The 27,309-nt window shown below is 42.3% G+C and overlaps 2 protein-coding genes and 1 long non-coding RNA gene across 4 annotated transcripts in view; 2 read left to right on the top strand and 1 right to left on the bottom strand.

Annotated features, from left to right (window-relative positions):
- The window catches only part of TMEM238 (transmembrane protein 238), a 196,677-nt gene that overhangs the window by 63,592 nt on the left and 105,776 nt on the right, over positions 1-27,309 (top strand). The gene's annotated exons all lie outside the window — the stretch shown is intronic.
- Positions 1-27,309, top strand: part of IL11 (interleukin 11) — a 72,144-nt gene that overhangs the window by 42,830 nt on the left and 2,005 nt on the right. Inside the window, exons 1-3 of one of the 2 annotated variants that reach the window (XM_078377064.1) lie at positions 5,334-5,680; positions 24,961-25,121; positions 27,223-27,309. In XM_078377064.1, coding sequence (XP_078233190.1) covers positions 24,984-25,121; positions 27,223-27,309 — 225 coding nt within the window. In that variant the 5' untranslated portion in view covers positions 5,334-5,680; positions 24,961-24,983. Of the gene's footprint in view, positions 1-5,333; positions 5,681-24,960; positions 25,122-27,222 lie in introns of those variants that run through there. The other variant, XM_078377063.1, reaches the window with a different exon arrangement.
- Positions 1,122-27,279, bottom strand: LOC144583395 (uncharacterized). Its single transcript, XR_013537151.1, has 2 exons — positions 27,143-27,279; positions 1,122-3,411 (listed from the first exon to the last, which is right to left on the bottom strand). It is a non-coding gene; the product is annotated as an uncharacterized LOC144583395 (long non-coding RNA).

The following is a 27,309-nucleotide window of genomic DNA, read 5'->3' as shown; positions in this document are numbered from 1 at the left end:
TGCTGTAATTTGATTCAAACCAAAGAGCACCAAAATCCAGTTATATACCCATCTGAATACATCCTAAGTTTTCAAAAGTGGCACAGTTCAGGTACTTGAAATGGTACAGGTGGAGGTTTTTGTTGTTGTTGTTGTTTTTTGTTTGGGTTTGTCCCCCCCCCAGTCCCAGCACGTTCCTATGGGGCTTGCAGTGTTTTTTTTGGGGGGGGGTATTTTTCCCCTTCAGCCGGAATGGATTAATCAGTTCTCAGTGCATTCCTATGTTGCTTTGACTTATGAACATTTCGAGTTATGGACACTGTTCCAATATGAATTAAGTTTGTACGTCAAGATACCACTGTATCAGATTTCCTTCATCACCTCCTACTGGGAGTCAAGGGATTTGAAATAACTCTCTGACCTGATCTGCTTCTCTTTAGGGTTTAGCGTGTTTCTAGATGAGGTGCTCCATCTGTGACAACCATTTGTTATAGTACATGACTTTCCTCATTTGTGTATCTTGCATAGCATTAATAGTTTAATGACTGGACATTAGAAAGGAAACATGTGTAAGTCTGGTTGCTGACGAGTATACCTCTGAGGGAGTGCCATAGTTGGAGAGAAATCAGGTTAATCATAGGAAATACACATTCCCCTGCTGTCTATTTTGACCTTTTGCTCATCCTGCCCAAACTCAAATTGAGGGAGAGGAACACTGATAAAATGAAGTCCTTCCTAGGAGTACAGAGTTAAACTGTGGCATTTTCTACAAGAATGTGTTTATTTATTTATTTAAAATATTTCCCCCCTCCCCTTTCTCCTTAAAGGGGACGCAAGGCAGCTTACATCATTAAAAGACAATATTTGAAAGCTAAAAACAGCATGTATCCAAATATTAAAAAGAATCAAATAACACACTAAAAATGGTAAACAAAATCAACACCAAAATTAAATTCAAAGCAACAAGGCATAACACTCTGTTTAAAAACACTGTCAAATAGTGTGTCTGAAGAGAAAGGTCTTCATCTACTTGCAGAAGGACTGCAAAGAGGGGGCCAGCCTGGTCTCTTGTGGGAGGGAGTTCCACAGTCTGAGTGCAGTGACAGAGAAAGCCCTCTCCTGTGTCTCCACCAAGTGCACCTGTGAGGGTGGTGGGGCCCATGAAAAAGACCTTACCTGTGTATCTTAAGACCTGGACAGGCTCATAAAGGGAGACACAGCCCTTGAGACAGCTTGGGCCCAAATTGTTTAGGGCTTTATAGATTAACATTTGTAGGTTAAAATCTGACCTGCAGTTTAGACAACTTTAAAGGTAAAAGCCATGGGGAATAACGTTATGGCTACTAGTCGCAATGGCAGTATGTTACTTCTAATGTCAGGAACAGTTTCCTCTGAACATTAGTTGCTAGGCAATAAGAGTGGATAGTGCTTCTGTGCTTCTATATTTCTTATATTTCCCCCCTCTTCCTTCATCTAGGCTGGTTACATGGGTTTTCGCTCCCCATTTTATTTTCACAACAGCCTTGCAGGATAGGCTGGGCTGAAAGGCACTGAGTGGTCCCAGATTATACAGTTTGTAAAAATTATCCCCCCCCAAAAAAAAATTCCTAGAATCTCCCTGGCAGCGGGGTGTCATGAGGATTTGGTGAACTTTAATCCAACAGGCAGTTTGAGGCTCCTCAGGAGCGGTAGAAGATACTGATCCATTCCTGGTATTCAACTTCTAAATAGTCCAGTCACTTTGAGGAGATGAAGGGGGGAATGGGGACACCATCTTAGCCTTTCTCTCCGACAATAAAATGAGAGAGCCCTGCCCCTAAGGATCTCAGTAGAACCTCAGGGTTGCTAGGAAATATGCTTATAAATGTAGCTGGGCGAGCTTCTCCTCTCCAGTCCCAAATGGTGTGTGTGTGTGTGTGTGTGTGTGTGTGTGTGGTGGTGGGGAGAGGTGGCTAACTAGGGGCCATATTCGCACATGATTGTAAAAGGAACTTAAAAGGAACCAGGACTCCTAAAGGGACCACCACTTTGTGGGCTAGAGAGCAGTGGATTCTGGAAAGAGGCAAGATTTCCCATCCACCGTATACTCTTTTCCCAGACAGTAGCCTGCGATGACAGCACCGTTTTTTGTGTGAAGTTTGTGTCACTGTCTCTCCCGGTTACGGTTACGACCCTCTTCTCTCGCTCCCCCTCCATCCTTTTCCAGCCAGCCGGCCGGCCTGGCTCCCTCCCTCCCCTTCTCATCTCTGCCAGGCACAGAGGAAGTTAGTAAGGCACCTGTAAGTGCATGCGCTCCCTCTGTGTGCATGTGTTTATGTGTAAGTGAGTGCTAACCTTTGGATGCAGAAAAATACTCAGGAAAATACCCCCCTCCCACCCACCTCCACTCCTAGCTTTTGGTTCCCCCGGAGCAATTACTCATTTACACCCTATTACTCTTTCCCCAGAGGACGTGGAGTCCTCCTTTCTCACAACCCCCAATGTGGTGTTGGCAGTATGATGTGGTCCAGGGGGCCCCCTAGGGTGTGACGCACTTAATGATTTGTGGGTTCTTCTGTCGAGCTGACACATCGTCTTTCCCAGGTGCGGAAGAACGGTGGTCCTCAAACGCTGTCCGTGGGTATGTGTGTTTCAACAGGAATAAATGATTTCTGATGCATTGCTAGTGACTCCATTTAATGAGAGTGTTAAAGGGTGCACAACCTTGACTCAGAGAGACCTGGACGTACGAGGTCTTGGTGGGGGGGTGGGGTGAGGTTGAGGGTGGGGGAAATGAAACGTCTGTCATCTTGTGCAACTGGTCCTGAGGAGAGTCAGAGATGCAGATTCAGAGTCTCCGATCACAAACTTTCATCTCTTGACCTCAAAGCCACAATCTGGCCATAGGGCCAGGGAACTGACCGAGTCACCTTGTCTTGCTTCTTTGGATTACCCAGGAATGACTCAGGGACAGGATGGCACCAAAGAAATTCTGGCTCTCAGACTTCCTCCCCTTTTGCCCCATATTGTTTTCTTGAGATTGGAGGCAACCCATCTCTAAGGATGAAAGAATATCCAGAACACATTCCCCAAAGCCTCAGCTCATCTTTAATAATAACTGCATGCCATTAAGTCAACTCTAATGTAAACAAACAAACAACACGAGGCATGGGTATTGTTCCACAGAGACTGTGTTCTATTTTCTCTTAACTAACATCATCTTCCTATATGCTTCTGTCTTCTGTCTTCTTTCTCTTCTTTAAGCTATCTGCACAATCTGAAAAAAAAAAAAACCACAGGGTAGCAGCTCTGCTGAAGCCAAACAGGTCTGGTTGTGGTTAGAGTCCAGATGAAATGCAATTGAGTGGTGAATAAAATAGAACCTTCGTGTTTGAAGTGTTTAAAAAGAACTGTGAAAAGGGTGATTTGACACCCACCCATCCGAGAAGGAACCTGTGGACAAAATAAAAAAAGGGGGGGGGGTAAAACAAATAATAGACAGAAGTGTGTGCAAGTTATTTACTATTTCTTTAATGAGTTACTGACCATTATTCCAAAGAATTACATTTCCTGCCCACCTCTGAGTTTTCATTGCCAAGCTAGATGTCTCAAGTCTTATAAGAATGTTCACGGTGACATTTGGACTAGATGTGAACATGGCATTCCATAATCATCTCTATGTTTAATTGGTTTAATTTTCATCACCATTAACTGAGATGTTTACACAGAACCTCGTAATCAAAGACAAGCTTGGAGAACTTACTCTTTTGTATATAGTCTGAAAATACTAGAAGAGATAGTGAAACTGTTCAGACGATCATAGGCTAATTGATCTGATACCTGAACATGCAGGTGACATATGTTTGGCTTAATTTGATATGCTGGTGCTAACACTTAAAAGCTAAATGGTTTGGAACTAGGTTACACTCAGTGGCTTATGGTCTCTGGCTGCGGAGACAAGAGGCTGGGAGTTCAGTTCCCCACTGTGCCTCCTTGAGAAGGGCTGGACTTGATGATCCGTAGGGTCCCTTCCATCTCTGCAATTTAAAGGCTGTTGCTGCTGTTACATGTAAAATCTGCACTGGATGTCCTAATCCTATGCTGGGCAGTAAAATCAGTTTGGTAGAGAAGCGGGACCTTCCTGGAGTTGGCTCTGTTCTTTGTTCTTGTTAGCTTCTGACAGATCCCTTGAAAAGAGGGCTTCGAAATATATAGATCTTCAATACTGCCTTCCTTTTTAAAAGTCGGAATGGTTTTTGTGTGTTTTTGTGTGACATGTAGCAGTTTTCTTAGAATAATACCGTCTATCAGGTATGCCTTACTAATACAAATGTCATCATTCTTCTTGTGTGCATTTGCTTCATGGAGGCTTGGCTGTAGAAAGCAACTTTTAAACAGTTTAAATAAATAAATGTATTTTATAAATAGAACTGGATGCTTGTTTATGTGTTTGCCTTGCAAGATCTCTGAAACAGTAAGTGCTACAAACACAAAATTCTGCCCAGACACTACTGGGGTTCCAACCTATGTAACCCATTGGCTTCTATCTTGACTAGTTGTACTGGCTGGGGGTTTGTGGAAGTTGTAGTCCTCCAGCCAAAATACTCAGGTGTTCCATAGAAGGGACAACAAGAACTGGAAACTTGAAGTTTCCCAACATCAGGGTCTTTTCCAGGGAGTCTTCTCTTCTCGTGAGATGCCCAAAGTATTGGAGCCTCAGCTTCACTATACCACATCCACTATACCACACTGGAAATCCCAGTAAAGTTGATGGGAGGTGGCGATTAATGGCTTTCCAACTCTAATAGAAGCTAAATGAGTACTGTGAGAGAGAGAAGAAGAAAGAGAAAGAGAAAGAGAGAGAGAGAGAGAGAGAGAGAGAGAGAGAGAGAGAGAGCAGTGCAAAGGAAATAATTTGTGGCGTATGGCAAAGAAGAGACAATACACTGCGAGTGAATGTGGAGTTGCCAATTTTTAGCCTGGCTGAAGCCAGGTACATTTACTAATACATAAATAACTATTTTCCTTTATCCAGAGGTAACAAAATAGTATTAAACCATCTCATTTTGGGAAAGACATAATTTCTCCAGCTGGGTCATTCTGCAGGCCAGGCACTGCACTAAAGGGGTTGCCTCCCCCAGCTCAGAATCAGCTGCGTTTTGGGTCTAGACAAGAGGGATTCCTATTTCCTATATAAACAGAGGCAGCCATATCGCCTCCTTCCAGCTTGCCTGCTGCCCTGCCAAGGGATGCCTCTCCTGGAACATGTTTGCGGGCAGGTGTGTTGATGTGGTTTGGAAATCAGCAAGAGGGGCGGGTGTAACCCTTTGACCCCAGTGCACACACCCCACACGGGCAGACTGGCAGTGGGACCTCGTCTGTCAGGTTCAGTCTTTACGTGGGAGGGCTTGTGGGCTGTGGCAGGGCCCAGCGCTTGCTTGAGGCGATGCAAACAAGGAAGCGCCTTTCCCTGTTCAAATTCCTTGAAGTGTGGGTGAAAGTTTAGAGGCAGGAAATTAGGGCTGAGCTGGTCAGGTCATCGTGCCTTAGAGGCTGTCAGAATGACCAGTTCTGACAGATTTGCCCATTCAACATAGTCCAAAAACACAAATAATTTTAATCATCTTGATCTTAGAACTGCAGAGCTGGAAAGGACCCTTTGGATCATCCAGACCAATCCCTGTCAAGGAGATACATTGGGTAATCAAACTCCCAACCTCAGGTACATAAACCACTGAACTATTCATCTCTCATGTACTCAGGGGGAGCTAGGAATAACTTAATCAAAGAAAATAGTGAGAGGTTCAGATAAAATGAAGTACCAGTTAAACTAAGGAATTTGCTAAAATATTGTAATGGCTGTCAACCTGTATGGTTTTGAAAGAGGTTTGGACGTGTTTCTGAAGGATAAGACTGAATTGCTCAGTGAATAAGGTTGAGGTTAGGAGTAAACCACATCTAAAGTACTCTGTATCTAGGAATCTCTGGGAAGGGTCACCGTAAGTTAGAATTAACTTAATGGCACATCATCACCCTCGTCATTATGGCTATCAATGGGCTACTAATAAAGATGGCAATATGTTATGTCCAGCATTGGAGACAGTGTGCCTCCAAATACTTGTTGCTAAAACCATCAGCAGGAGAGTGCTATTTCACCCATGTCTTGACCGCTCTTGGAACAGAAGAGCAGACAAGCCTTTGTTAGTGTGTACAGCTCTTCTTATGTGTACATACTTGGGCACATGCATTATACATGTTGTATATTTTCTTTAGCTCAGTAGCAATGTATAATCAGGCTCTTGCTGTCATTTGAGATTACTGTAATCATACAGCAGACCATACAGATGTTTATAATGCTACAGCAGCTTTTTTTTTTTTGAAAGAAAGATAAACCTCAGTGTATCATACACTAACTGGTTGGGTGGCTTAGTGAGTTGGAGCACTTGGCTGCAGAGCCATAGGTCAAATGTTTGATTCTCCGCTATGCCTTGTAGGGGATGAGCCAGCCTGGGTGGCTTTGGCAAGGTATCAGGTCCCTGTGTAGACCAAAAGAATAGAATGGTAAACCACTTCTAAGTATACCTGGGAGGCCCTGGAAAGAGTCGATGTGAGTCAAAGTCAACTTGGGAGCATCTAATTGTTATTATTACCTTATATACTGGTGTAGGTATCCTGGAGCCCTCTCCAGATGTTGTTGCTGGCCCCAGATTCCCATAATCTCTGACCACTGGCCATGCTAGCTGGGGCCAGTCAGGGATGGAGTTCCACAACATTAAAAAAATTGTGGATTTCTCATCCCAGCTATATAATAAATAATAATCACAAGCCATCAAGTTAATTCTGATTTATGGCAACACTTTTCAGGATTTTCTAAACAGGCAACACTCAGAAGTGCTTTATCATTCCCTTCTTCTGGAGGTTGCCCTGGGAGTGTGCAGCTTGAAGAAGTCTACACAACTTAATTCATAGGAGGCACAGAGGAGAATTGAACTCCCAACCTCTGGAAGTTAAACCACTAAGCTATACCAGTAGCAAACTTCACGAATTGTTCTGTTGTCAAACATCATCATCCAAGCAATGAGATGGCAGGGTCCATAGGGTCAGGGAAGGTTTGTAGGGGTACAAAACATGTTTAGAAAAGAATCCTTGTGTGGTGGGGCAGGGGATGATCCAGAGAGGTTAAACATTACTGGCTTGGGGACACTGAATTGACTGCTGGGCGCTGGACATGGAATGGAATATCTGGAAGTGGATGTATCTGGCCAGCTGGCCAGCCGGTCAGCTGTAACCCAGAACAAGAGAGTTCTACAATGCAACCAAGGAACGGGAATGCAGGGGAAATCATCTTGATGGAAACTAAATAAAGAAAAAAAAACTGCAAAGGTAAACTGTAACTACTTCAGCTAGAACAAAGTATTCAAGACTCTTTCTTGGCCTTTTGCCAGGAGAGACCATCACAAATAGACGTTGTCTAGAGGGGCGGGGTAAAAATCGAATAAATAAAATCAATCAATCAATCAATAAATACAGTACGTAGTCCTTTGGAAGCAATTCTAATGACATTATGGAGAGTATGGTGGCTTTCTATTTAATGTGCGGTTTGTTTTTTCTTTCTTTTTCAGTCTTCACTGTGAACACGATTGATTTTAATGGGAATGATTTAAGCATGCTCTCAACTCTCCCACTGAAGTCATTGTTCTCTTTTTGGAAGTAAATTCCACAGAAAGTGGGAATTACTGCCTAGTAAAGGTAATATCTGAGCTGAAAGAGGCTTCTCACTGGACCACTGCTTCTCTGGCAGAATCTAGATCATGATGTGAAATGAATTAGTAGCTGACACTAGGGCAAGCAGTCCTTCTTCACATAGCATTTGTTTAACCTGTGGAACTCCTTGCTGCAGATTGTTGCAACAGCTGTAAAAAGAGATGTGAATTTCACAGAAAACAGATGCCTATCAGTGGTTTGTTAGGTGGAGATTGAGCCTCCATGTTCAGAAGAAGTCTAGATATGGGAGACAGCAGTGAGAAGTCACCATCTTGCCCTACTTGTTATGTCTCCTGACTGGAAAAAGTACCAAGCAGGATGGACTTTCGTGACCTGCTCACAACAGCTTGCCCAAATCTGGTGCAATCCAGATAAAGAACTTGGTAAAGTTACTTTTTTGATGACATTTCCCAGAATCTGCCAGCCAGCATAGCCAATGGCCCTACCAGGCTACAGGTTCTGGGAAATGTAGTCCAGAAGATTAATTTCCTTAATTCTGGTTAAAATCACGCTACAAGGATTTCCCTGGCTGCTCCTCTGTTGCTAAATCTCTGAAACTGCCTGATGTGTATGTGGGGGGGCATAATAAAATAGTGTGGGACTTCACAGAGATTATTGTATATTTTTACGTCTCTTTTTCTGTTTTCATCTCAGCCTCCACAACTTTCTACTTTCCACAGCAAACCTTTCTACTTTTTCTGACCTAACCTTTGATCTTTCTTTCTCTTTCTAGCTAGTTAAGGTGTGTAATTTGAGTGCTGTGAGCATGTTTAGAAGTGGAGGGATTCTGGGGTGTTTGGTTTTTTAGGGGGGTAGTTAAACCAGAGTTGGAGACATTATAGAATCTATGGAGTTTTGGAGGAAAGGTGAACTAAACCATGAGCTCATTAAACACCCGATTTCCAGGCCCCCCCCATCTGAATGTATGTATGTCCGTGCGTGCGTGCGCGCGCGCGCGCGCGCACACACACACACACACACACACACACACACAAAGGCACCCCCCTTAAAATCTATCTTAAAGGGACACCACACAGCATTACAAAGAATGTGTGTCATCAAGAGAGTTTTTTCTATGACCAGACTTTCATTCTTTCTTTTTTTTTTGAATGGAAAAGTGTGTGTGAGTCAAGATGTGTCACCATTTGAAAAAAAAAAACACATGCGCCTAGACAAGACCTGGGTGTATATAAAGACCAATTTGTAAGTGATGTAAAACACACACTCGCACATATACAAATACTGAACAGTTCAAAGCTGCTCTGACTGACATTTTTTTAAAAATATAATAATAAATTTGTGTTCTCACTACTCTTTTTTTTAAAGAACATTTTTGAACTGGACAGGAGACAATCTGGGAGATTCTAGTTTTTTAAAAAAAATTGATTGTGCCTGTTGCTTTTATATTGTTTATTTATTTATTTATCTATTTATTGATTTGCCTATTTATTTATTTATTTATTGTAAAGAAAATTCTTATCCTTACATTTTTTGTGAGGGAGCTTGTGTGTGTATGTGTGTAAACTCATCTACCTCGAAGGACCAAATCTTTTGCAAAAGGAGAGAACAGGTGTGGTGTGAAAGACATTTGCAACTCAAAGGAAACTTTTCAAAGGGAGGAAGAAAATTCCACCAAACAAGCAAATACTAAATTAGAACTTTGCAAGAATATTACCAAACTCAAACCAAAGAGGATTCCCCCCCTTTTTTTGAAGAAGAAGAAGAGGGGATTTAAACTCAGGGAAAAGAAACCTCCAAAACATGAAAAGTAAGTTTTACTTTCTCTTTTTTAAAAATGTTTTGACAATATTATACTCTTTAAATCAATTTCCCTCGACTTGTTTAAAACTCTTGTTTTGACAGTCATGTGTATCTTGCAATGCATATATTGACAGATAATATATGTACCTTTTTCACTTCATATGATTCATGGACTCACAAATTCAAGTTTATTACTTTTTGTTTATTTTGTCTGAAATATGCAGATATTTTCTTCTTCCTCTGCTTGTAGACAGAACTCTCAGTCTTTACTACTTAGAATGTAGAAATATCTCTTTCCAATACCAGGGTTGGGGTTTAAGGGAAAATTATAAGCAGAGCTGGCATTAAGTATGAATCAGTCTGTTCTTAGCAGACTGTATACCTCTCTGGTTGTGTACTTTCACTGCTAGAAAACTTCACTGTCTTTCTTCCGCTTGGTTCTACTTTTGCTTGCTTGATGCACATGTTCTGGTTAACCTTGCTGCTGCCCACACCCTCTTGGAGTGCATTCATCAAAAGTCAGGTTCTTTAGAAAAAGATAATTGATTTCAATGAAATACTCTTGATGAACCTTAGTGGGTTTATTTGACTGAACTGTGTTCATTTGGCCAAGCTGTCTTTATGACTAAATCTTAAAAGTTTAGCAGATTGCATCTAGGCATAGCTTGGAAAAGTTACTTTTTTCGATGACATCTCCTAGAATCTCATGGTTGTGTTGGCTTGGGTCGGTTGAGTCTCAGGGTTGTAGTCCCCAAAACATAACTTTTCCAGGCTATGCCTAGATATCAAATGGTACCCTGTGCTCTTTTCTTTCAAACAGCTCTGCATCTTGAGATAAGTGGAGAAGATAATTTGAGTTACACCTGAGTTATCCTTTGTTTATTCTTTCCTTTCTTTTTATATTTATAAAGGGGCAATATTCAGAATCCTAATCTTACAGTATTTTCATGGACTTCTGCTCAGCACTGTGACATAACTGTGAGTCCAATATAGTGGTCAGAAATAAGACCTGAGTCTTCATTTTTGAGCAAAATCCTGTAAAATGCAGGTCCAAAAAGACCAAACGTAGGGGATACAAAGCAGTTAATATTTTAATATGCTACATTGATGGGAATGCTAAATATTTCATATTATTACATATTATACAGTACTCACTATTTTTGTAAGATTTCAGTAGATACCTAGTGTGGTGTAGTGCAGTGGTCCCCATCCTTGGGCCTCCAGATGTTCTTGGACTTCAACTCCCAGAAATCCTGGCCAGCAGAGATGGTGGTGAAGGCTTCGGGGAGTTGTAGTCCAAGATCAGGAGCCCCAACATTGGGGACCACTGGTGTAGTGGATAGAGTGTTGGATAAGGACTCAGGAGTTCTGGGCTCAAATCCCCATTTAGCCATGGAAACGTACATGGGATGTGAAACTAGTAAAACCACGCAAATATTTCACTTACCTTGAAACCTCTATTAGGGTTGCTATAAGTAGGTTCCAATTTGACAGCATATAAAATCACAAAGAATTCAGTAGGAAGAAAAGGACCCATTCCTCATTGCTCTGTAGTACAGATAGGTACTAACGTTGGTTCTGAAGTGCATGCCCGTTTGTACGCACGTCACCACAGGTGCCACCCATTCCCTTCCCCTGCCTCCCCAGCCAATGACCCACTTACCAGCCAGCGCATGCTCCTCTCCTCCTCCTCTTTGGCTGTTCAACCAATCTCTGGCAGGAGCATGGGATTCCCTGCCCAACCTCCTTGGCTGATCACCCCACTCAGACAAGGAGGCAGGACAGGCAAACCCATGCTGCTGTCAGGGACTGGTTGAAGAGGAGGACGAAGACTGGTGAGTGGGTCATTGGCCACGGAGGCAGGGGAAGGGAATGCATGAACCAGCACGAACTTACAGACCAAGGTTTGTGCCCGTCTCTGTAGTTCTGTATTTCTCTCTGCCCTCTGCCAGTCCCAAGTACAGGCCATTCCTAGATCACTTTCACTCTATGAATGAGAAGTTACTCAAACCTTTTGAACTGGTGAAAACAGAGCTGAAACCCTATTTTAATACTCACGTAGCCTCACAACAGTAATACAAGATTAAATTTAAGTATTGGGTTAGCTAACTTCTCGGGGTCTGAAACACATTGGATCTAACACCCCCATTCCAACTCCGTTTGAGGTCACACGGTTGCCACAGAAATTCAGCAGCCATGGCCAATGTTTTGTTTTGTTTTTGCTACCACTGCAATTTGGTGGCAAATGTGGTAGCTCTGTGTGGCATGAGGGCATGCCAGAGCATCCTCTTGCACTGTCGAGGAGGGATTCTAGAATAAAGGAAACAATGTTTCCTGTCTGCCACGTAAAAAGATCAAAGGAAGCTCCAAGTCTTAGTCAGGCATTATATGCGCTGTACCACACTCCCTTTCCCCAGAATGAACTCCATCTCCACCTCTGGAAGGATGTTGGAAGCTGTAGTCCAAAACATAGCTTTTACAAGCTCTCTTAGCAGCAGAATCCATTTGGATCACATCAGTGTTACTGAATTTTTGGGGGCTCCCAGAAGTCAGCTGTGAAGATAAAGGACGTGATGTCTGTGTGAATTGCCTCCAGTATCGTTCCAGTTGGGCTTCCTGGTCCAAAAAACAAAAAACAATAGCCAGTGTTGCTATTCGTATGAGGTGTAGCTACTGCTAAATGTTATTTTTGCAGAGCTGGTGATCTACAAAATTACAAGGACGTCTGAATGGCCCACAGTTGCAAAATTGATTGTGATTACTTATCTTGAGAACTGACCAACGATAGACCTGTTCAGATGTCCTAAAATGACAGGAACTGCTCCTGAGTAAAGGCAGAATGAAGCAACATTCATCTTCTATGTAGCATTTTAGGTTTTAGATTCCTTGGACAGAGACTTAACGTTTTGTAATTGTTCGGTCAAGCACCATGTAATGCTAATGAGGATAAGGGTTTTCTAGTATTTAAAATGCTTCACAAAGCCTGAGTTGACCAGGCAGAATGGCCACATTTCCAAGATCTGTCATACAGTCTTATACCATTTGACTTCTCCATCCTCCTTCCTGCCTCTCATTTTCCCTACTACATTTCCTTTCTCAGAACTCTTGGAGGACTTAATAATGTAACAACAAACTTTACCATTTAGGAATATAAAGGACATTTTTCAAATGTCAAGACAATGTTTGTGATATCAGTTTTTCTCTCTTAGCAAATACTATTCCTGTCCCATATAATAAGATGTCTCTAGAACTACGAACCTGCATTGTGATTTAACTCCATAATTTTAAACACAGTCCATCTAGGATGAAACAGTTGGTTCACAAGTACTTATGTATTGTACACTTGATGAGAAGATGCGTGAACCGGTTTCATTAAAATCGGTGTATGAACATTTTGTCTGTGGCATAGTTGCTCCTTTCAGATTTGTAAATCTTATATTGTAAGGTGGCATTGGTGCAGCCATTGTCTCTCTTATGGGAGAAAACAGGATTAGCAATGTGGAATGAGAATGTTTGAGTTGATTAAGGCTTCTAAAAGATAATGCAGAAAGGAGTGCAAAAAAGCAGGAAAAACCACTCTCAGCACTATCCATCTTGCCAAAGTTTAAGCATTTTAAGCCCCATCTATGTTAATAGGGGGGAGTTACAACATACTCTTGTGTATGCTTACTTGGGCATAAATCCTACTGTGTTTAATGAGGATCACTTCCAGGTCTATGTGCATCAGCTTGCAGCTGTAACACTCGTTCTTAACTACTCTGTTCAAATCATCGGGACAATGGCTTCCATGTTAAAGGTAGTTATTTGGGAGCCAGAGTTATTTCGGAAACCAGGTGACTTTGCTCCTAAGTAAGCACTGTTATCATTAAGATGAGAAACATGTAATTTTGGTTGGATTGGGCGTTCTCTGTCAAAGCATAAGATCATCCTATGAAACTGACAGCTGATCTAGGGGCAAACAGTCCCTACTTGGGGATAAAATCTGTTTTATGCACCCACGCACATTGAAAAATGTGCACCTGAATTGTGGGAATTGCCACAGAGGTTGCTAAAAGATACTGTTTTCTACAATTGCAACTCCAAGAATACCATAAATAGCATGGTCACTGGTTCTGTTGCCTGGGGAATTCTAGGTGCTGAAGCCCCCAAAGAGTATATTTTCAAATCTCTGTGTCTTGAGACCATAGAGAGCCGATACCGATCCTTCTGCAGCCTCTTGCTCTACAGATATGTGTCAAGACTACAACTGCTATTATGCCCAGCCAACATGTCCCAGCAGAGTCTTACAACACTGGGAGAAAAGTGCATCACTTGGCCACTAAAATTAATGTGGGAGAAAACTGCTGGAGTTAGGAAACACATATACAAATAATATACCTTTTGTTTTCTTCAGTGTTCTTCCCCCTATTCTTTTCCCCATCTCTTTTACAAGTATGTGTAGGAGGAATATCTCACCCATCTCTGACCTAAGGTGCTCTTAAAATGTTAGACCTAAAATCGACCTTCCCGTGGTTTGAAAGCCAAGGTTATTGAATTCTTCTCAGAAAGCAAGATGAACAAACAATTTGCCACCTGTTGCTATGCTCCCCTGTGGTCCTTTTAAGACACATGGAACTCTTATGGTTGTTGTGGGTTTCCCAGGCTGTTTGGCAGTGTTCTTAAGGTTCTTAAGGTCTGTGCTCTGGTCAGGACAGAGTTCTGACTCCTGTCCTCTGAAATGGCCGGCCACAGAGACTGGCGAAACGTTAGGAAGAAAAATCTTAAGGACACGGCCAATCAGCCCAGAAAACCCACAACAACCATCAGATCCCGGCTGTGAAAGCTTTCGAGAACACAATCCTCTTATGCATTGTTATTCTCAGTTTTATCTGTATTTTCTTTATGTTCCCAGTTCCCCTAATTTTCCTTAGTATTTTTCCTTTTTGCTTAACATAAGAATTTTAATGAAAAGGAGACAGAACTCAGTGCAAAGCTGTTATGGATTACAATCAAGACATAAATCAATAAAAAAATTTAAAAAAGCAAAACCTGAACCTGGTCTCAAAGAACTACAAGATATCTAATATGTCTTTCTCTTTTTTTCTGGCACCAGCTGTCTGTATTCAGGCACAGTTATTGGGTATTTATAGATATTTTTAGTGGGCATGGTGTTTTACAATCATTATCTCATTTAACCCCACAACAGCCTTTGGAGGTAGGTAAGTCGATGGCTACCTCAGAGGTTTTTTCTTATTTTTCTTTTTCCAGATGAATGAGCTAAGGATTGTTTAGTGATTTGTGCTTTAAAAGTGCTCTATAAACCTTCAGTAATATTCTGAGATGAAGGATAAACTTGATTGCAGGGTAGAAACCTCTGTTTATGAGGAGACAGTGTCAGACACCAAATCTTGGAGAATGAGACAAATCAAGAATATAGTTATAGCCAAAAGGACGAAGATGAGAAACAAGATGCTACTTTTTCCTTTAATAGCAAGGAGGAAAATTAAGTAATTAAATGGCCCTGCTACAAGGTAGAATGAGGTGGCTGCCTCAGGCAGTACACTGTTTACACGAAAATAAGACCTAACCTGAAATAAGCCCTAGTATGATTTTTCAGGATGCTCATAAGCCTTACCCCAAAAATAAGCCCTAATTAAGTGAAACCCCGCCATCCACCATTTATCAATTCTAAAGGAAATCAAACCTGAGTCCTCACTGGAAGGACAGATCCTGAAGCTGAGGCTCCAGTACTTTGGCCATCTCATGAGAAGAGAAGACTCCTTGGAAAAGACCCTGATGTTGGGAAAGTGCGATGGCAAGAAGAGATGGGGACGACAGAGGATGAGATGGTTGGACAGTGTCATCAAAGCAACCAACATGAATTTGACACAACTGTGGGAGGCAGTGGAAGATAGGAGGTCCTGGAGTGCTCTGGTCCATGGGGTCACAAAGAGTCGGACACGACTAAACGACAACGAGATTGTTGTACATGAAAAAAATAAAACATCCCCTGAAAATAAGCCCAAATGCTTTTTTTGGAGCAAAAATTAATATAAGACACTGTCTTATTTTTGGGGAAACACAATAGGTTTGGGGAATATAAAATGTATTTGTTGAGTGTTATGGTGATGAAATGGGATTTCAGCATAAGAAAGTGATTTTAACAGTGTTTTGTTGTGGTATCATATATAGATTTGTGTGCATCCTTTGTTCGGAGGAAGCCTGTGTGTGTCATCTATGTCTGGGCTATCTGAATTTCTGCCTCAGGAACCAAACCTCCTCAGTGCAGCCCTGCAACTGGGCTGTTCAGCCCCGGGGTGGGGACAACCATCCATGAATCCAGAATAAGGCCATCGCTCATAACAAATCAGCCTTGACCCAAGAAGCTCTTTGAGCACCTGTGAGCCATGGCTGCCTTTAAAAATGTAATTTTCCCTCCACAAACTGTCCTAAGTCAGTGGTTCCCAACCTTGAGTCCCCAGATGTTCTTGGATTACAACTCCCAGAAATCCTGGCCAGCCCATCTAGTGGTGAAGATTTCTGGGAATTTTGGTTCAAGGACATCTGGGGACTCAAGGTAGGGAACCACTGGCATCGTCCTTCCTCTCATACAAAGGACATGGGGGTGGGGAATGGAAGGAGTGCAGAGTCCTATCAAGATGCAGTCTTGTTGTTTGCTTGCAGTGGCTTGGCTTTCAGTCTTACTGTTGTTGTTTAGCTTGTTTGGGCTCATTTGGATCAGCAGGGAATCCCGAGAGGACATGAAAACTGCACCATGCCACCATCCAACTTAGGCTGCTGCTGCCTCAAACTGCTTCTTGAAACCCCCATTGTTTTGATTATACCACACACCAGGATCTGTTTCTTGTGCTGGAAATCTGGATGTGGCCTACCTGTAGCAACTGAAGAGATGCAAGATCTGGGAAGGCAGAAAATAGGCTGTACCACGACAGCCTGCAGACAGGAGAAATGAGTGTATCAGGGAGAAACATTCTTGTCCTGCAGAACTGGTTTTCTACTCTTCCTTTTCTTCTTTCTTTCTGCTCTCTACTCTCTCTAGTATGGGAGCAGTGATAAATGTGATTTCCTACATGCAGTCAGAAATGGGAAGGTCCATTCTATCACCTCTTTCCAGTTACTCTTTCCTCTGGCACCGTGTGTGGAGAGAGAATGTCTCTTTCCAATCTTTCATAGTGCTTAAATGTCTTGGATGGACTACAACAGAGAAACGCTATTCCCCTCACGGCTGGTCATCCTCAAGCGATCAAAAGGTCATCCTCAAGCGATCAAAAAAACCTGCTCAGAAAACCTTCACGCAGCACAACTTTGAAATGTTATATTTGGACTGAAACTACAAGTTCCAGAATCCTCCAAGCCAGCTGTGGGTTGGGGAAGAGTAGTCCCAAGCTAACATTTCTGCTTTTTGCATGGAGGGTGCACATTTAATATTCTTTGTAGGCACTAAAGAACTTGTACTGGTTGAAGTGCTGTGGGAGATGTAGTCCATAAAGTAACTTTTCCAAACTCTGCCTCTTTCTGACTGATAGATTCAGGATCTGCCCTTGCCCTATAGTTTTTGGCAGTAGTTACTGACTTTAAACTGGTTGAGTTGAATTGAGCCTAATTGCATCACCCAAAGTCCCCTGTGGGGTGGGAGTAAGCTTAACTCTTGATGTACCAGATTGCATGTTCAAGAGAGATCTGGGAGAGTGAGAAATGTGAAGCGGCTGCATGTTTCTGTATCTAATATCCACCTGTACTGTAAAATATGGGACATGCAGGTAGTTAATTACATATAAGTACCACTTTGTGTAGTTGAGTGTGGGCAATGTTGCCACTTATGCATATGCTCATTCAGTCCAGCTGCATCTGCCTCAACAGTGCAAGAAGGTGTGCTATCGGTGGGCAGCTGTGTATGACTTCTCATGGGTAACTGTATGCCAGTGGTAGATAACGATATATGTATAACTTTTTAAATTATTTATTTAGCCTAAGTATGGGAAACCTTGAGCAGCCACACACTCTCCACCCCTGTCCTGGCAAAAGCATTACCCTGTTTCCCTGAAAATAAGACCTAATCTGAAAATAAGTCCTAGTCTGATTTTTCAGGATGCTGGTAATCTAAGCCCTACCCCAAAAATAATCCCCAGTGAAGTGAAACCCCTCCCTCCACCATTATACAGCATTTTCTAGCAACCAGAAGATGACATGATTGCATTTGAATAAATGTAGTTTGTTGTACATGAAAAAAAAATCAAGCCCTAATGTATTTTTGAAGCAAAAATTAATATAAAATCCTGCCTTATTTTTGGGGAAACATGATAATTACAAAGGCAATACTGCAACTGATGGATGACACTGATAGGAAATTTAAAGTGCAAAGCCCTGCATTCTAGCAGGAATACGTAATGAACAAAGTTTAATTCACATTAAACATCTCTATCACTAAAGCGGTTTCATTTAGTTTTATCTCTTCTGCTGTTTGTTTTACCTAGTCTTTTAATCTTTCTAATCTATCTTGCTGATACGACAAAAAGAGACACTTCAGGCGTACTGAAGATATTTACGCTACCACAGAGAAAACAATTTCAGCAGTAGCTGTTCCTGTAGCTACTGGCATATTCCTGTAGAGCAGGTCCAGACTACAACGTTTTGGACTGTTGCTTTCAGAATTTCCCAGCCAACATGGCTACTGGCCAGTAGCTGTGCTGGCTGCAGTATCCTGGGACTTGTAGTCCCCATAGGTAGCTTTCCTGAGCTTGACCTGCTTCTGTGTGCCTGTGTGTTTGAGCTTAGCTGTGCCTCTCTACAGTTACTGTACATCAAAAAGGAACTTTGGAGGGACAGAGCTTGTCTCCTTGCCTGCACAAAAGTAGGTACATGTGTGTGTTTCAGGGTGCATTCTTTTGTGTACATGCAAGTTACATGTTTGTATGTTGCTGTACTTGTGCCTAATCTCTTTGGTTGTTTTTGTGTGTGTGTGTGTGTGTGTGTGTGTGTGTGTGTGTGTGTGTGGGCATCCTTGAAGGTGGGCTGTGTTCTGCAGGCATCTGTGTGCCAAGGGGCATGTGTGCAGTAAGCTGCCCGCAGCATCAACTTGCTGCATCTCACGCCTCCCCTCTCTCGCTCTTGCTCTCCTTCTGCCTTTGAGCTACTTTACGAGGCTTCATCCTGCCAAGCTAGGCCCATAAATCCCAAAGCTGTGAAACCAACCACTCCCCCAGGGGACTCCGTGGAGCGCCACGCGACGCCGGCTTGTTCTCTCTCCCACAGCTCAATCCTTGTCTCTGTTCTGGATGGGAAGAATTCAAAGGCAGGGTTTCTAGCAAAAAAGTTGCACCTTGATAGTCCATATTGATCTATTTGTTTATTTATCCCCATCAGCAATACCAATTTAAACTCTTTCTTTCTTTCTTTCTTTCTTTCTTTCTTTCTTTCTTTCTTTCTTTCTTTCTTTCTTTCTTTCTTTCTTTCTTTCTTTCTTTCTTTCTTTCTTTCTTTCTTTCTTCTCTAAATCCAACTGCTAGTCCCAACTACAGTAGACGCATTCAATAAATGGGATTCAATACGTCTACTCTATGGGGTTGGGAATACGCAATGGGATTTAGGCATTCAGAAGTATATTTATCAAGCTCCACCCTATACACTGCCTTTCTTAGGCACCCAAATGTTCTTCTTTAAGGATGTTATGTTCTCATGCCAGAAATCTCTCCTTCCTCATGACTGCCTGTGTCTACCTATGGGTTTTCAACCTGTGCCAGTATTTTGTCCATCTTCATGTAAAGTGGAACAAAGCAACCAAGGGTGGCCCAGTGCCACCCTGCACCACACTATTTGTTCAACACGTAACTTGGGACTCAATTACCACTAGTGGAAGTAGGAGAATCTGCCAGGTAGAGAAGTCATATATTGCTACCTATCCATTCAATAATCCTTTCACTCATCCATATGTCAAGATTAAGCCAAGCGACCAGTCTTAAGATTTTAAGGGAAGCACCTAAAATGTTTGACATGCCCATCTAAAAAGGTAACAAACTCAACAGGAACAGCTTTGAAAAAGCTTTTATGGACTTACCATTTCAGGGAACTGTGACTGGCCATAAACTATAGCTCACAGGTATTCATGGATCAGAAAAATCTGCATTTACCTGTGTGATATTTGACGCAGCATTGTTTAATCTTTCAACTAGTCATCTCTCCCTCTTATGCAAGCTTTCTGGTACTACATCCATCCATCTTCTGAAGGAAGATGGGAATATTTATTTATTTATTGGATTATTGTAGAGCTAACATAACTGTGCTGCAAGGTTGGAAGACCAGCAGTCATAAGATCAAATCCACATGACGGAGTGAGCTCCCGTCGCTTGTCCCAGCTCCTGCCAACCTAGCAGTTGGAAAGCATGTAAAAATGTGAGTAGATAAGTAGGTACCACCACAGTAGGAAGGTAACAGCATTTCGTGTCTAGTCGCGCTGGCCACATGAACACAGAAACTGTCTACGGACAAAACGCTGGATCTATGGCTTGAAAACGGGGATGAGCACCACCCCCTAGAGTCAGACATGACTGGACTAAATGTCAAGGGGAACCTTTACCTTTACCTAGAGCTAACATATTGTGGGAATCCACAAAAGTAACTTCTATCTCTGCTGCAATGTCCTGCTTGTTATTGTTATCTATCCATACATTTACCTGCACAGTTTAACTTATTTCTCATTCATTTAACTTGAATTTTGAGCTGGGGATTGGACTCGATGGCCTTATGGGCCCCTTTCATCGCCATTCTTCTATGATTCAGTGATTTTTTTTCCTCTGTCTATCCAGGCATCTTTGCTGACCCACTCCCAAGTCCATCTTGTCAGAGACGCACTAACACATCTCTTGTGTGTTCCTACCTATTGATTATCAGATGCGTCCAAAACAACATTTATGTGGGGGTCCAGGAATATATAATTCAAAGGACTATGGGTCGCCCCGATTGATGTTTTGACTCCACTTAGGATAAGAGCTAAAGTCATTCTTAAGTCAGTGGTTTTAATGGCAGAGTAGTTGGTGAAGCCTTTTTAACCGAATCTCTCCCCATACTTTATAAGGGCCGCAGTGGGAGAATTAGAGCCATTTTCCTCCCTGATCCCTTCTGAGTTTTCAGAGAGCAAACGGAAACTGAGGCGGTCCTTGGGGGAAGGGGAATTAGTCATTCTGGCTTTTTCTCTCAAGTATCTATTTGTTTTAAAGATCCTTTATCTCACCTTTCATAACAGCCATACCTAAGTGGATTACCACGAAGTAAACCACTCAAGTCCCCTTCCAATCAAATTGCTAGCCAAGCCATAATATATGGTTTTTTTAAAAAAGTAGTTAAACACCTGGTGTAAATAGGGTCAGCATAAGACAATATAGTGACATAAGAAAAGATTACTCATTTTGCTGGATTAGTCCAAGGCCTTTTCAGTTCAGAATTTTGTATTTCTCCAGGGTGGGGTGAGGTGAGGAAAGACAGCATATGTGTTTAGGGGATCCTACAGAGTACAGATCTGCTCCCCATTCAGAAGCTCTGTTAACCAGCCTCCTGATTGAAATATTTAGGATTCCACCCTTGTGATAATATACACCACCAGGTTTTTTTTTGCTTTCATTCCTTCAGTGAACTCACTACAATTTCTTCTTCTTCTTCTTCTTCTTCTTCTTCTTCTTCTTCTTCTTCTTCTTCTTCTTCTTCTTCTTCTTCTTCTTCTTCTTCTTCTTCTTCTTCTTCTTCTTCTTCTTCTTCTTCTTCTTCTACAGTACATTATCCAGAATCACAAACGGACCACAAGCCCCAGTGTCTTCCAGTCAGGATCACCAATTGCTTTGCTGGCTAGGGTGTGTGGGTCTGGGAGTTATAAACCATGGTAGCTGAAGGATTCTGGACATGATGATTCACCCAAGTAACCTTTTCCAAGCTCCAATTTTTTTAAAAAAATGGTTAAAGCTTATGTGGACTCACATACTCCTTTTCAAGTAAAAAAACCTGCCTTAAAGCTGGTTGTATACCAATTTGCGTCCTGATTTTAAATTTTGAAGGGAAGACACTCTGCATCTGCACATGAATACCCTTTCATTCATCGGTATGGCTACCAACTTTTTCACAAGGCTTCTCAGCCTTTACGAGTTTCATGATCTGCAGATCCGAGACGTGAAGTGTTCTCATCATCATTGTGCCTGCATGGTAGGAATAGCTTCACCAGTTAAATTACTGCCTATCTAGCTGGCCCGATCAAACATGATGGAAAAAGTTAACCTTTGGTAGAAATTGTTGCCTAGATATTAAACATCCAAACAAGCTGGGTTTTTATCAAGTCTCATGGATGAATGGATGACTTAACCAAGTACAAATAAACAAGCCGTGCAGAAGAATTACTGTCATGCAAGAGGGTCCAGCTGTGCATGTTTACTCATAAGGAAATCCCACTTGAGCAAAATAGGACTTACTCCCAAATAAATGTCCTTCAAAGATAGCAAGCCATGGATACATTTTCAAACCTCTCAGTCCTTTTATCTGGATACATGTATGGATGTTGTTAATATGGGAGTATGGGAGTCTTGCTTAAAACAGTTGTGTCTTAACTCAATTTGGTACCGAATCTCCTGCAGGAAAAGTTGTGGGTGGAGGCGATAAAGGCACTTAAGCTTTAGGTTGTGACAGCAGTCATAAACACATTGCCAGAATGAGGCAACACACAAAAGCCGTTTTAGGTAATAACAGTAAACAGAAGTTGCCAGATGACCAGAGAAGTCTTTTCTGGCCTGCACTCTTATTCCTTTTCAGTGTTGCCTTGATAATACAGGGATTCAGAAGGCAAAGCTTTTCCCAGCATAGAGATCAGTGTTTGCCTTGAGATAGTTGCCAGCTTTTTGCTGCTGTTTGAAGCATAATGGGATGGACTGGTTTGGGAAAAAATAAATTGGCCGCCCTCAACAATTTTGGTAGTATCAGCTCTGGCAAAAATACAAGGAAAGACCTGTGGTTTTACATCTTCGCACCTAACAAATTCGTCTGTTTAACTGCACCCATGATGAGGTGATCCGTTTCAGTTCTATAGGCAGGTTGAGAATGAGAGAAAACGAAAATGAACCCAACCTTCTTTGAAATCCAGACTGATTCCCCAGCTCCTGGGAAGGGGAAAATATGCAGTTCGCTCTCTAAGACAACACAGGATGGCTTTTCCATGAAAACACCTTGACTCACCCCCTCCTTTACCCCTCCCTCCTGGAACAGCATCACTATTTCCGAATACCGACGGCTTCTTTTTTCCTTACCTCACGGCAAAGGCGCCGGGATGACTCTGTCGCGGGGCAGGAATTCCCTAACCCAACCAACCCCTCCTTCCCCATTCTGACTGCCAACCAGCCGTATATGCTCAGAACTCCTGCCAGATGCCTCTGAGGGGCACCTAGGGGCCATTCCTTCTTCCCCTCAAATCTCTTTCTACAACCAAGCAAATACAGAGCATTTTCTCTCACACACACACATAGACATGCACACACAATTTATGCTCTTGAAAGGTACAGGACAGTTCCCCAGCACCACCCAAATGCCCTCCATGCAGACATAAAACCCAATATTGGCCTATATTTGATTTTTAAAATTTTTGCTTTCTGTACACGCTCTGGAAACACAGACAAATGTCTCAAGAGGAGGGTTCTGAAGGAGGTTCAGTTCTACCAAGAAACAGGCTATGATAGCCTGTCTACTGCAGAAAATTCTTGGGCTGCTGTTAAAACAGCAGCCAATTCTTCTCATTTTTGTATTATTTTGTGTGTGCAATGTATGTGTGGTCCAGAAAATGCCCTGGGCCTGCACGCTGTTTAGATGTTCTGTCTTAGTATTTCTGCTCAGAAAAACTTTTATGGTACATAAAAACCTGCCTTATACTGGATAAAAACATCGGTCCATCGATTCCAGTATTGTAAACGCTAACCTAACCCTATCTGGAGATTGCTGGTACAAACTGGTGATCACCCTTCCAAGTACTAGCCGGGCTTAAACCTGCTTAGCTTCTGAAATCAGGTGAGAGCACTGTGTTCAGGACAAAATAAGGTGGTCTGTGGCACTTGTTTTAAAGCCCAGGGGCTGAATTTTCATCAGTGCCCCTGGCATTCAGCCAGGCGTGATCTTCTGGCCTCAGTGACCCCTGCCTATAAAATGGAACTAACCGTGTGCTGAAACATCGCAGTGTTTGCTCTGAAACGTAACTCATCGTAGAACCAAGAGCAGAAAGACATTTGAACCAAGAACTTCCCGCGTGCTTAGCCATAGGAGTCATTAGACCACCCAAAGCCCAAGAAACAAAGCACTTAGAACTTAAAACACACATGGAGAGAGCAAGAAAATATTATTGAAGTATTAAGCAGTTCACATTTCTTAAAGCCTGCTCTCTTTCACCCTATGAAGGGGGAAAAAAAGGGAAGCCTTTTGAAGAAGGAGTGGGTGGTGGGACTGCTGAAGAAAGAATGCAAAGGAAATTACATTTTTTTAATCCCACGGCCAATAATTCTGTCCATCCAGGATTCTTTTCCATGAAGGAAATGTCAGAGGAAAAGGGACACGAGGCAGAGGCTGGAGAACCAGCTGCTCGGGACAAATGCTTGATAGGATGAGACTTTCCCCCATAGCTTCATGGGGTAAAAGTGTCATAAGATGGAAAGCAAAGAGGAGAGGTGTAATCAGTCCAAGCAGCTCCTCTCCCTTGATCTTGGGAATCTTACTTTTGGAGACCACAGATTCCATAATCCCTTAGCCAGCTATGAATGGTCAGTGTAGGTAGTCACTGTGCATTACCCAGAGATACGTGCCATCCGTCTTGAAAATGAAGCCTGTTTCTACCTTCCTGTAGCTAAACAGAGAGCCCAAAAAACGCTAAACGCAAGATATGTAGGTGAGGAAAATCCCGTGTGATGGGAAACAAATGTTTTAGCTTTTCATCGAAAGCGCCTATTTTTAAAAATATATATATATTAAATTAATCATCCAGATTAACTCTTGGCAAAAAGAGAGATCAATATTTCCAAGCTTAATCTTGGTCAACTTCCTTTACTCTGGGAGATCTCAGGTGGCCCCTTTCCTGGGAGACAGAGTGGAGATTTGAACTCACAGCCCTTTTCCACAGCCAGGCACTGCAACCTGCTTCACTATACTACCTTTTCTACCCCTTAGCCTCACTCACTAAGCTTGCTGAATGCTGCAGTGTAGAATAGCAGGACTCTTAGGTAACGGAAGGTACTAGATCGCCAGCAGGGACGCTCTTTCAAAATTAAACAAATGGGAAAACTTCTTCTGCATTAACAGAAATAGTGACGCAAAATCCAATACATCAGGAAGAAAACCAGTTCCTCGATTTTTCCCTGGTAGATTAGTTCCTGCTTGTAAGGAAATCCACCTTGCTCTCCACCCCACCACAGCAAAACTTGGCAAACCAGATTCATAGCTTCTAACTGGGATTTTTCTCTTTCTCTGCAGGCAGTTTGTGTCAAATCTTAGTGATGCTGCTAAGTTTGTGTGAGGGGCTCTGGGCTGCCCCTGGCCCCCGACCGAGGCCAGACACCCGATCTGAATTCGATTCAGTTGTCAACCTGGCAAGAAACCTGCTGAGTGACACCAAGAACCTCTTACACCACTTTGTAAGTTCAACAGCCTGTTTGGTAGAAATGTAGAGTGATTGTTGTATAATAAGTGTGAATCTTGGTCTGTTCAGTCCAGTGCCAGCCATCTCTATCAGGGGTCCTTTATATGTGCAAGACTGTGACCCCCATCTTCCCCAGCCAGTGGTCCTCTGACTGGCATCTGTTCTTTGGAGGTCTGCTGTCCAGTTTCCAGTTAACTGGTAGCAGTGGGGGATCGAACCCAGCCCCTTCTTTATACTAAGGATGTACCTATCTCCTGAGCCGCAAGAGTTTGGGGCAGCTGGCAATCAATGAAGGCCACCTTTGGAAACCGGCCGCACCTGGAGTACTGTATACATTTCTGGTTGCTACACCTCAAAAAAAGACATAGCGGAAATAGAAAAGGTGCAGAAGAGAATAACTAAAATGATGACTGGGCTGGGGCACCTCCCTTATGAGGAAAGGCTACAGCATTTGGGGCTCCTTAGTCTAGAGAAAAGGCACCTGGGGGGGGACATGATTGAGACGTATAAAATTATGCAGGAGATGAATAAAGTGGATAGAGGAAAGCTCTCTGCCCTCGCATGCAATACTAGAACCAGGGGGCATCCACTCCAATTGAGTGTCGGGAGAGTGAGAAGAGACAAAATAAAATATTTCTTGGCCTAGTGTGTGGTTAGTCTGTGGAACTCCTTGCCACAGGATGTGGTGATGGCATCTGGCCTAGATGCCTTTAAAAGGGGATTGGACAGATTTCTGGGTGAAAAGGCCATCGTAGGTTACAAGCCATGATGGGGATTATAATCTCCAGGATGAAAAAGAAGGTTCTTCGAAATGCCAGATGCAGGGAAGAGAGATCAGGAGAACAGGTATCTAGTTGTCTCATGTGCTTTCAGAGGCATCTGGTGGGGCCATTGTGAGATACAGAAAACTGGACTAGATGGGCCCTTGGCCTGATCCAGCAGGGCTCTTCTTATGTTCTTATTTTGTTTTCTGGCCCAAACAACAGATGTGCTGTAAAGGTGTCCAAGGATTTGTTCTGCCTCTGGAATTCTGGGAGTTGTAGTCGAAAATCACACTTCTAATGTGTTTGAAAGGTCTTTAGGAAATGGCTCAAATTGCCGATATTTGCACAGGGCAGGGGCAATGTTTAAAACCTCCGCATTCGGTTACCATTATGACTGTGATTTTTTTCAAAAGAACTAAATAGTTACATTTTAACTACTGAAAAAAGTAGTGGCACAAGGAAATACTTGAATCATATGATTTTCCCCAGCCACTGTTTATAAAAGTACTGTATAAGAGTACATCCAGCAAGTATAACAGTAATTAAAAAGCTACAGCTGCACTGCAAAAAGAATGAAATTATATTTTTTAAAGTTACAAATATGGTATATCTTAGTTATACCGTACATACTGGGAAAATGAATTAATCACAAGTCACTTGTTATTTGTAATAAGTTATTTCTGGTGTTTTGGATTTGCAGCCTCCTTCCTTAAAAAACTATTCATTGAAATAATGTATAAATTCACCTTTGAAAGAGGTGTTTAAAATGGGGGGAGGAAAAAACACCACTATTAAAAAGAAATAAGATATTTCATCTCATTCATCACTCTGGTTAGTTATGCTGGTTGGTGTAACTCTGTCAGTGTAAATGCCAGCAGCACATTGCCAGCACTTGAGAAGCCAGGATAAGTATGTCCTTCCAACAACATGCCAGTTGCGTGACTTGGTACCTGACGGCAAATTGTGACTTTTAAGGTGACTTCTAAATTGTGGTAATTTGCCACTAAAATGTTTATCAGAGGAGTTACACTAAGGTAGAGTGATGGACTCGGGAGGCTAGGTTTGAATCCCTATTCATCCATGAAAATTCACTGGCGGTTTGGAACTGGTAAAACCACTCCTTAAAGATTTCACTTACCTTGAAAACTTGATGATGCAGAAAAGCAACAATAACATGGGCTTAAATACTTAACAGGATTCTGGCCATCATTTAAAAAGGGGCCAGTCTAATTTTTTTCTGCCTTCCACTTACTGTTTATTGTCTGAAGTTGTTGATCAGTGGGAACGCTGTTGCTGCCATCATGAGCCCATTATCTCCCTTTTCCTACACAGAAAAACCGCTACCCAGCAGAAGGCGAACACAAGTTGGAAACTCTGCCGGTTTTGTCCATGAATGCTGTGGAACTCACAAATATCCAG

The sequence above is a fragment of the Pogona vitticeps genome, chromosome 6 (assembly GCF_051106095.1).
Source record: "Pogona vitticeps strain Pit_001003342236 chromosome 6, PviZW2.1, whole genome shotgun sequence".
Classification (NCBI taxonomy): Eukaryota; Metazoa; Chordata; class Lepidosauria; order Squamata; family Agamidae; genus Pogona; species Pogona vitticeps.
Note: the sequence above shows the minus strand (reverse complement) of the source record. Positions and strands in the feature narration are given on the sequence as shown.